The following is a 10,220-nucleotide window of genomic DNA, read 5'->3' as shown; positions in this document are numbered from 1 at the left end:
AGTTGCCAGTGTCCACTTACTACCCAGCTTCCTACCCTGCAGTGACATCTTGGGGCCCCAGCCATGAACACGGGTTTCTTTCTCCCCCCAAGTCCCCACAGGTTCCTAATCCACTCCTGACTTTAAAATTCTTTTGCTTCATCTTTTTGTCTCCCTTGTTCAAGGGGAACTGGTCAGAGACTATTCATTGGCCCCTACCCTGCCTCTTGTTTTCTCCCCAAGCCAAGATTCTTGGGCCAAGAAGAGAGAAATTGTGTTCCAAGTCTGTAGTTCTCCTAGTTTTGTTGGGGCCTCTACCTCAGAAGGATCCAGGTGTATCAATTATGTTGCCCCTGCCTGTATGCCACCTTTTCAATCACTTGTGTCCCCTTGTTTGTGAAGCACAACAGAATGTGCTTTCAGAAGGCGCCTTTTGTCTTCTTAGGGTCTAAAAATATTTGCATGTAAATGTTGGGAATCCAGACAGTCTCCTTAAGATCTAACACTTTGCATGGGGAGGCATACAGACCACCGGGGGCATTTGCAAAGTAGATTTATACCATTGCACCTTGTGTCCCTGGCCTCACAGCATTGCAGTGGCATCTGAGAAGGAGAGAGTGTGACATTGATCAAGGGAGAGCATAAATAACCGCATTTCAAAATGAATACTAATTGCATAATGACAGCTTCCAAACTATTAGCCTACTTTACAAAAAAAGTTAATTCATCACAAGCCCAGAGCTGGCTGTTTCTTATGTGTGGTGCTGCCAGTTGGCAGGCACCGCTTTGCAAGAGGATTGGGGGAAATGAGGGTTATTGTTGTGGAAGCTCACTCGGCCTTTTGTGAGGAGGGTACAAACTGCATCACTCTCTCAGGCCCCTGCTGTTCAGCGTTCAAGAGTGGACACCAGGATCCTGCATGCCTTCAGGGGGAGTTGCTTACTTTTCCTAGAGGTAAAATGGCCCGGTGCCGAAACTTGGGGAGGAGCCTTGAGTTTGTAGCCCCTTGGAGGAAAGTGTTCTGGGAAGATGGAGGTGAACAGCAGAGAGGAGCTGAACCTGGGTTGGTGTGTGCCCGCCCTGCAAGCTGGGAAATCCTGGGTCCCAGGGAGAGGGCATGGCCACAAGGAGCCTGGCCTTCTCTGGAATGAATTGGGCATGCTACTTCGGGCAGGCAATGCCATGGCTCCTGAAGGCCTGTGTTCCCTCATCTGTAAAAGTGGGGGGGAGTGGGTTGGGTTACCATGAAAGCCCCCTCCAGTTCAGGGAGAGTACCAGTGTCTGTCTCTTCCTTTAAGTGGAGTGTCCCCCAGAAGAAAGACAATTTGCTTGAAAAAGTGGAGTGACATGATGGGACTGGTTCCCCTGTCATGGCCATCTTTTTACTGCAGGAATTGTAAACGAGATTTTCTCCCTTGCCAAACTGATGGGATCTTGTGTGAAAATACCCTGAAGGAAAATGAAAAAGTGCCTCTGAAGAAGAGGAGCTATCTGAGGCCAGGGTTCATTCTTGGGACATCCTATTGTATTGAAAGTGGGAGGAAGTATGAGAAAAGCCCCCAAGAAGAATCATCTAGATCAGCATTCTTGGAAAGAAGGGTGTGGGGTGAGGATTATGTTATGATATCATTTGCCCTCCACTCAAGGTTTGAGAACCCTAGTTTATGTACAACTTTGTACTGACTCCCCCACCTCCACCAATAGGAGGCCTTGGGATTCAAATTAGAGGAAGTTGAATTTACCCATCAGGAGTTTTGGGGGAATAGCTCTACTATTGTACACCATTATTTTACTTTCAGGTTTTCACCAATCCATAGAGTCACACTGGAACTGAATGGCTGGGTGGTAAAACAGTATATCCATGTGAGTTCAGAGCATGACCAATTTTAGGTATAACACCCCACGAACAAAATTTGGGCAAAAGTCTGATTTCTTTTGAAAACAACTCAGGTCAACTCTATTCCTTTATTTTTTTTTACACATTTACAGTAATTCTTCTCTTTTTAAAAAAGTCACTTTTCATAGCTATTTCAAGGGAGAATCCTTGTATGCTCACCTGAAGAACTATTTTTAGTCCATTTCTTCCTTGCCTTTTTTTTTTTTTCCTCATAAGTACTTGTTGTCTCAATGATGGCTGAGATTTTGATTTCTCAGGCACTTCCAGCTTAGATGGTTCTGACTAGATTTGTTTGAAACAAGATCCAGGTCACATAAATCTAGTTTTAATCAGAAAGTCTTTATTCCCCCCCACCAAATACTTCATATCTTGTTTTATTTGACTATGAAGTTTACTATTGTGAAAGCTCCCTGTCATATGTTTTTCAATAAGAAACAACTTTAGAAAGAGCACATCCAAAATGATTACTGTAAAGTGCCAAACCTCTTCTACTCCTCCTGAAATTGTGATTTTTATGGTTCAGCCCAAATCTCCATCTATAAAGACTCTATCTCAGATAAACGTATTGGCTGATAGCTAGTTTCTAGAGATTTTATCAAAATAATGTCCTTATATTAGAACAAATTCATTCTTGATCTATACCTTAGGGATATTTGAAATGCACCTTAAGAAGAATGCTCTTGGTGGGATTATTTTTAAAAACCTCTCCCTTTTAAAACCGACATTGAGGGAACCTATTATCTACAGAAATGTTTTTCATATTTCCTCTGCTCACATCCCACCCCCCCTTCTGGCACCTCAAAGTAGATATAGTTTTCAAAATAGTACATACAATTCTTGAAGACCCCATCTACTTAAGGGAAAGGATGTTCCCTTTTGTGCTTTTGGTTTTTTCAGGCAGCCTGACGGAAAACATGTTCTATGTTTGTGCCAGACTGAATTTGAGTTAGCGGCAGAATTTGTGTCCTGGGTCCTCACTGTTTGACTTCGAATCTTAGCGTGGCATGGCTAGATGTGGTCCTGGAACTTTATTTGTACAGACCCTGTATTTCCAAGAGGACTTAAAGCACTCAGGGACCTGATGTTTAACGAGAAGGAAAATGGTCAACAATGGGAGAGAATGGTTGTTTCAAAACTAGCCAGTAAGGATGGTAATCGGCATGCTGATGGCATTTCTGGATGTTCCTCCCTCCCAATGACCTCTTCACTGCAGAAGCCCCACATTAGATACAACTGTTTTGCTGATGCTTGGCATCCATATGTGACAGATTGGAAGAGAGGATTGAAAAGTTTTGGAAAACACTGCAAAAAATCATAGGCTTTCCTAAGATAACAAAGCCTCCCTTCAAACTAGGAACATATAACCTCTGTGAAACTCATCTTTGGGGTTTCCCCCTCCCCAACCCACTTTCTGTGAGAGGAAATTCTTGTGCCCCTGTGACACCCTTAAGTCACTGTAGTTATTTCATAGCATGATTGTGGTCAGAAAATGACTGTACATTGATCAAAAGCAGAAATCTTACTGAAAAGTGATGTTTTAAGAAGGGTGTACCTGGCTTCCTCCTCTCCCTCCTTTTAGGTTTTGTTTTCATCCCTTGGCAGCTCTGCATGCAGACAGCATGAAAAAGCAAAGGTGTGCCTCTTTTCAGTGAGTGCTAATTCTAGAACATTGTCCAGGGGACCATTTCTTGGATGTTGAAGGGGACAAAATATACTGTCTTCCTCTGAGCTGTGGGGAAACTACAGTAATAGGCTTTCTTGGTCTGGGGGTGGGGATGAGAAAACAGAGAAGAGCCCCTTTCTGACCTTCTTGGAGCCCCTTCTTGTGTCTGAACCAGAATGATTCTATTTCCCTATCACTTCCACAAAATGGGGAGAACAGTAAACAGAATTCAGAATTTGGATGTCACATTCACTTAACGGCCCTGTGAGTAACCTCTTAGGAAGTTTGTCTCACAGTCTGTGGCTGTTGAGCTTCTTGGCATGAATGGAACATGGCCCTGCCTGGAAACACACTGCCCTCTCATCAGAGACTCACCCCTTCCAAACTTGCACAGGGATGTGCTCCAAATGGGGCAGGGTGGGGATGAGCATTGTTGAGGATGGGGCATGTGGAAGATTGTTTGATCCTATAAACCAGCACGGGCACTTGGAAAACTGGTGTGCATGGCCTCTTGATGGTGACTCAGGACTCAGGGGTATTATGTTATGAAAGGTGGCCTCTTTGACATTCTGTTGGAATGCCATTCCCTTAGTTATTTGCATGTATACCCCATTTATAACATTAGGCACTAAAAACCAATAGGTTATTTCTTTTCAACTTTATTGAAAATACAACATGCCCTATCAAGAACAAAAGGCACTGATTTAGTTCAGTTATTTAATTCATTTAACAACTATTTGAAAAATTACTTGATGTGCTATGCACAATTTATATCTGGCAGAAAAAAAAAAAAAACCTTTGGAAAAATTGTCATAAAGACCACACTTCAGAAAATGGGCCCTGCAAAATGACCATTGATAACAGGGGCCCATGCCATGCCTACAGGGGCCAGAGCAAAGGGAGGCAAAAGTGGTGGAGGTGGCATTGGCAGCATGGGTGGCCCGGGGGGCAGAGGTAGCCCGGGGAACACAGGTGGTGGTGGAGGCCCAGGAGGCATGAGCCCCCGAGGCACCAGAGGAACACATCTCCACCCCGGGTCTAGAACAGGGATAGCATAGGGTCCTTCAAAGATCACCCCCACAGGAGGGCCCAAAGCAATGGGGGGCAGATTTCTAAACAGGGCCCTCTGGTGTCTTCTCCACTTGGCTCTTCTGTTCTGAAACCAGACCTTCAATCAGAGGAAAGGGATTGGTTTAGTACTTGAACAGTCAATGTCACAATAGAAAATACACAACATGCAATGCTGCCATTGAACTTTTAAATGGGGGGGCGTGGCCGAGTTATGTCCTTATTACTAAAATAACCTAGGAAAGCAAACCACATACCTCCCTTCAGCTAATCCTTAGTGAGTCATGGCTAGTCCAGACTTGGGCACATTGATTTGTCTCTCTTCCTGTTTTTAATATTCTTTAATGTTTATCCCTCCCAGGTTTTGGATGTTAAGACTAAGTGATAATGTGCACTGGCTCCCTGATGTTAATGCCTATGCCTGGCAACAGGGTAAAGAGACATTGGCTCATCAGCTGTCCAGCTGCTCCCACTCCCTCCTCACCGGGGGAAGTGTCATGCTGGCTATGGGGGAGGCTGAGCATGGTATAAAGGTGGGCCTGACATAAAGTCATGCTGATGGGAACCACCCCTTTTTCGAAAAACTCCTTTTCAGTCTGAAGTTACTAATCCATAGAAGCACATTGCAGTTTTAGACAGAAAAGTTTCCTTCAGTGATGTTTAAGGGATCATTCTTCTAAGCCTTGTTGAGAGTTAAAAAGTTTGTCAAAGGAGGCCTGATTATGGGGTTCCAGGGACTGCTGGGACATGAGTTCCTGAAACCCCTCACATTGCCTTGCCATTTTAGCCTGTAGTGTTAAGAAAAGTTTAACCTAACCGAATCCAAATTCAATAAACTGAAAATTTTCTCCCCAGATAAGAGACTGGGTACCCCATTGTCGTGACTATCAGTTTTGCATGCTCCCATCTACCTTACCCTCCAAACCTCCCTGGGCTCAGAAGGTCCACTCCTTCAGCTCTAGCTAGTTCTACGATCCTGGACAGAAGATGCGGTGACCCACAGGGGCGGGGCACCTTAGGTCCTGCCAGCTCCACTCCTTAACTAGGGGGGCTCCAATCCCATCACTTATTCCTAAGGCCAGAAGCTCCAATTATGCATTTAAGAAAGATATTCAACAACAATGGGAGTAGGTAGGGCTCACAAAAGAAGCTCCTCCCTGAGTGTTTGCCAACTATTAACAGATGAAAAAGTTGTCAGTTAGACTTTACTGTCCTCTTGGCATACTAGTTAATCAGGTTTACATTGTATTTAATCATTTTGGAAGTTCCCAAACCGCAGTATTTTAATTGAGTCAAAGGGCCATTTCTCTCTCTGGGCAGCTACCTTTTCTCTCTCCCATCTTAGGATTTGGGATCTTGCTGGATGAATACACTCTGAAAAAAAGTCAGTGTAGTAGAACTTATTTTGGAGAGATTCTAATGTATCAGTGGTGAAATCTCCTTAAACCTAAATAAAGCCCACATCTGGCAAATTTGCTATGGGCCAGTGTTATGTCCATATTCACAATACTGGTTTCATAAGAGATCACCTATATTTGCAAAAGGTTGGGGGGGAAGCATATTTTATAAAGTTTCTTGGAGGAAATTCATGTTGCAAAGCTTGAAAATATGTGAGAGCATAGTCTTCCCTACTTGGATTTTCTGGCTCATTTTCCCTTCAGAAATCCACTGAGAGGACTACATAAACCCAGGGAGGGGGAAAAGCAACTCAGCAAACCTCTTTATTTTCTCTGAGATTACTTTGCCTGCTTGAGAAAGTAGAAGACTTATCCTATTTCTTTGATGAGACTATGATTTTCTATGACCTCAGATAGTCACCTATTTGATCCCATGACCAACAAATTAATAATCACTTCCTGAAAAGTGTTTTAAATTAACACAAGTGGGGCGCATGCGTGGCTCAGTTGGTTAAAAGCATCTGCCTTTGGCTCAGGTCATGATCCCAGGATCCTGGAATCAAGCCCCACATTGGACTCCCTGCTCCAGGGAAGCCTGCTTCTCCCTCTACTTCTGCCTGCTGCTCCCCATGCTTGTGCACTTTTTCCTCTGTCAAATAAATAAATAAAATCTTTAAAAAAAATAAATTAACGCAAGTTAGAATCTGGCCTGAAATGAGAGCACTCTCATAATCAGATTCCAGAAAACCCACCTTTTCAAAGTATTACTACCCAAAAAAAGGGAAAAAATTCTTAGAGTGTTAAAAGATTCCTCATGACAATATTCATTTATACATTTGGTAGCTTCATAGAGTTGAATTTGTGTGACATTTGCAATGCATATATTTGAATGTATACAGTACGTAACTAAATTTCACCTCTTTTTAGGTCCATGGAACTTTATTAAAATTGGTTCCCTTTTTTGGTTCCATTCTTCAAGACAATTTTCCTTTCTCCATTACTACTATAATCCTAATATTTTAGCAATGTTTCAGGCGGACATCAAAGTCTTCCAAAAAATTAAAAATTTAAGGCTGTCACTTAAAAAATAGCAGTAGGAAGTAGGATCAGTTACTTGGGCCTTTAAAGCTACCCTCCCACCCCAGTTTCAGTTTACTAAACATATATTAGTTACTCATGCCAAGTGTTTTCCGTGTGAATAACTCCTTCACCCCAATGTCTGAATATTTATAAATTTATTCATTTAGCCAAGAGCTTACACCTGGTTTTAAATATTCCAAGTAATTTAGTGTAGTTAAACCTTCTTTTAACCTACCTCTTCAGTGCATTAATTTGGTATTTCCCATGTGTGATTGAGCCCCAACATGATTCTACATAGAAATATTCCTTTAGGGAGGACTAACATCCTTCCTGAAAGATACCAGTGTTAAAAGGAGGAGAACTGGGGTGCCGGAGTAGCTCAGTGGGTTGAGGCCTCTGCTTTCGGCTCGGGTCATGATACCGGGGTCCTGGGATCGAGCCCCGCATTGGCTCTCTGCTCAGCAGGGAGCCTGCTTCCCCCTCTCTCTCTGCCTGCCTCTGCCTACTTGTGATCTCTCTCTGTCAAATAAAAAAAAAATCTATTTTTTTTAAAAAAAGGAGGAGAACTTTATTGGGGAAAACAGTGTGTTTGATTTTTTTTTCCATTAGAAAATCATATTTCCGCTGGTAGTGGGAAATTTCCACAAGCTCCAGCTTACCTATCCCATTTCCCATCCCCAAGGCACCCAATGTTCAAAACTTATTTGTGAAACATGGAAAAACACCACATCAACTTCAGAATGTCCAGGACAAAATCTCAAGTATGTTTTAGAATGGCTTTCCTGTACCAAGTGCTCTTTTAAGATTTACTGACCTGCACTCTGGCTTCAGTCAAATTCAGACGTCCAGCAATCTCTTCTCTGTGGGAGGAAAATTGCAAATGTTTAGTATTTGGAGTTGTGGATAAAATGAAATATATCATGTACATTATTTCTATCCCCCCTCCCAGTGCAGTTTTCTGTAATATAGCTTGAGGCTTGCTTTAAGGAATTTTCCCACGGACAACTTATCTCTACTAAATAAAATAGAAAAAAGGAACATATATGAAAGTTCCTGGTAGTGTGTCTGTTGACCATGACTCAATCAATTTTTCTGTTTGTGGAACAGCAGAGAACAACCCTGGAAATCTTTTCTTGGGAAAAGATTTATTTATTTATTTATTTATTTATTTTCCTGTGAAAATAAATAAAACGCCAAAAGCCTTTAAAGTGGAGTTCTTAACCAGGCAGAATACTTCCAGGGTTTATTGTAAAGGGAGAGGGGGAACTCTCAAGGAGGAACTCCAAACCGTTGGCCAAGCGCTTGAGGGACATTCTTTTTTTGCTCTTTGGTGGGCAAAACCTGAATATAGCAGAACCAGAAAAAGTGCCGCTAAAACCTCACAGAGAGATACGTCCTGATCCTCCCCCACCCGCCTCGCATTCTTGCTGGGCCAGAATGGGCCTGCCGCTCCGTACACTACTGCGATCCGCGATCCCACCACAAGGGTTCCTGGTCCGCCGGCTTTTTAACGCTCGAAACTCTGCCGCCAGGAAATAGCGCTCCACGTGGCAGAGCCGAGACTAAGGTGAGGCGAACTCGCCTCGTGCGCAAAATTTTAAATGCCGAAAAAACTGAGCAATCACGATGAATATTCTAATGCAATATTAAAAATACAAAAATTAACGCAAAAAAATCACGATGAACAAAATACCAAAATTTTAGGTAAAGGCGGGATCAACCCGCCCTCCCTTACTTGCTTCGCCCTAGTTCCGCTATTGTCTCAGTGCCCCATCTGAGAGCAAGGACGGACCCTGGCGCCCTCGAACCCCCTAAGTGGCTTTTGGCTCAAGAGAGGAGGGAAGGGGTCCCGGGAGAAAGCCTAAGATTCTGAGGCCCCTGGAGAAGCGCGTGCATGAGGAAAAAGCCACTTACCTCGCGTACACGTCGGGGTACTGGGTGCGATGGAAAATGCCCTCCAGTTCCTGCAGCTGCAGTTGAGTGAACGCGGTGCGGTAGCGGCGCTGCTTCCTCTCCACAACCAGTGGCCCCTGCAGGGCCGGGGGGGCCGGCTCCTCCTGCTGTTGCGGGGGCTCCAAGCCGCCGCCAATGCCTCCCTCCTGGTTTTCCTCGTTCGGGGAGCTCCGCTCTCCCGCGCCAACGCAGTTTGCCGCCGCCCCTTCGCGCTCAGGTTCGGACCGTGTATCCTCCCCCCCTCCCATTAGAACCAACGAAGTCAAAGTTGGCTTCGCATCTGGGAAAGGAAAAAAGCAAAAAAGAGGCCGGAGCATTGGAGCCCACGCTGCGTGGGCTGAGGAGGCAAGGGATTGAGATGGAAGAAAGAGGGCGATAGTCCCGCCACGGCCCGTCCACCCGACCCTCCCAGGGAATTTCCTCTCCTGCAGTTTGCCAAAGCACCTGTCCCCCGTCTGGGCACTGACCATACTGTTCCTCCTCCACCTGGACCCCCAGGCTGCGGTAGCCGGCGTCGGAGGGGCTGCAACCGAAATCACGCTGCATGTCTGCAGTGCTGTCGATGAAGGCTAGCGAATCCACAAATTCTTCGCTAGGGTCTGTGGCGAGAGCTTGGACTAACTGCCCGGTGGGTGCTCTTCTGACGCCGGGACTTGTTGATCTGGCGCGGAAACTGAGACTTGCGCGCCTTATATAGGGGGTACGTTCAAAGTGTACGCGCTCGCGTCTGTTAGACGCCCTCTATTAGCGTTCGCATTACCTCGGGTTGGTGTCGGTGGGACCTGACGGGGGCGCACTGGCGGTCGGGGCGCGTAAGTAAAATAGGGCGAGCGTTTGCAAGAATAGACATGCTTGTGTGGGAAACTGAGACTCCAAATCGCAGTTTAACTGACTTCTCCCAGCTAGGACGAAATATTTGATTGGAAGATGGGGCTGTACTGGATCGGGAAAGTAGATTTGGAGGGTGGGGAGGGGCAAGACTTCACTCTAGAACCAGGAGTTCGTGGAGGAATGTTTGTAACATATTCCTCCGCGCAATGTTCGATGTTCCCCAGACCGCAAATGAAGCGGTGTCGCTTGCTTCCTCAGGGGGAAAAAGATGGAGAGATAGGGCTGTAGAAAGTGTGAAGCACTCAGCGACCCACGTACGCTAAAGCGAAGTTAGTCTACCCTGCGTGGGGGC

General features: G+C 45.0%; 1 protein-coding gene across 1 annotated transcript; it reads right to left on the bottom strand.

The window, feature by feature from the left end:
- Nucleotides 1–4,260: 4,260 nt before the first annotated feature.
- On the bottom strand, nucleotides 4,261–9,781 carry ESX1 (ESX homeobox 1). The gene is made up of 4 exons (XM_082716496.1): nucleotides 9,505–9,781; nucleotides 8,999–9,317; nucleotides 7,899–7,944; nucleotides 4,261–4,707 (listed from the first exon to the last, which is right to left on the bottom strand). The coding sequence occupies exons 1-4, from the start codon at nucleotides 9,581–9,583 to the stop codon at nucleotides 4,366–4,368; spliced, it is 786 nt and encodes a 261-aa protein (XP_082572622.1). The 5' UTR covers nucleotides 9,584–9,781; the 3' UTR covers nucleotides 4,261–4,365.
- Between the last annotated feature and the right edge of the window lie 439 nt (nucleotides 9,782–10,220).

Source organism: Mustela nivalis (assembly GCF_964662115.1).
Source record: "Mustela nivalis genome assembly, chromosome: X".
Lineage (NCBI taxonomy): Eukaryota > Metazoa > Chordata > Mammalia > Carnivora > Mustelidae > Mustela > Mustela nivalis.
This window is presented reverse-complemented; position numbering and strand designations above follow the sequence as displayed.

Bases quoted from the DNA above. Each gene is read 5' to 3' on its own strand.
- ESX1 (XM_082716496.1), bottom strand. From the start codon at position 9,583: ATGCAGCGTGATTTCGGTTGCAGCCCCTCCGACGCCGGCTACCGCAGC. The intron at 7,945-8,998 runs GTAAGTGGCTTT...TTCCTCCCACAG, and splicing joins TACCCCGACGTGTACGCGAG to AGAAGAGATTGCTGGACGTC. The intron at 4,708-7,898 runs GTCAGTAAATCT...CTCTGATTGAAG, and splicing joins TGACTGAAGCCAGAGTGCAG to GTCTGGTTTCAGAACAGAAG.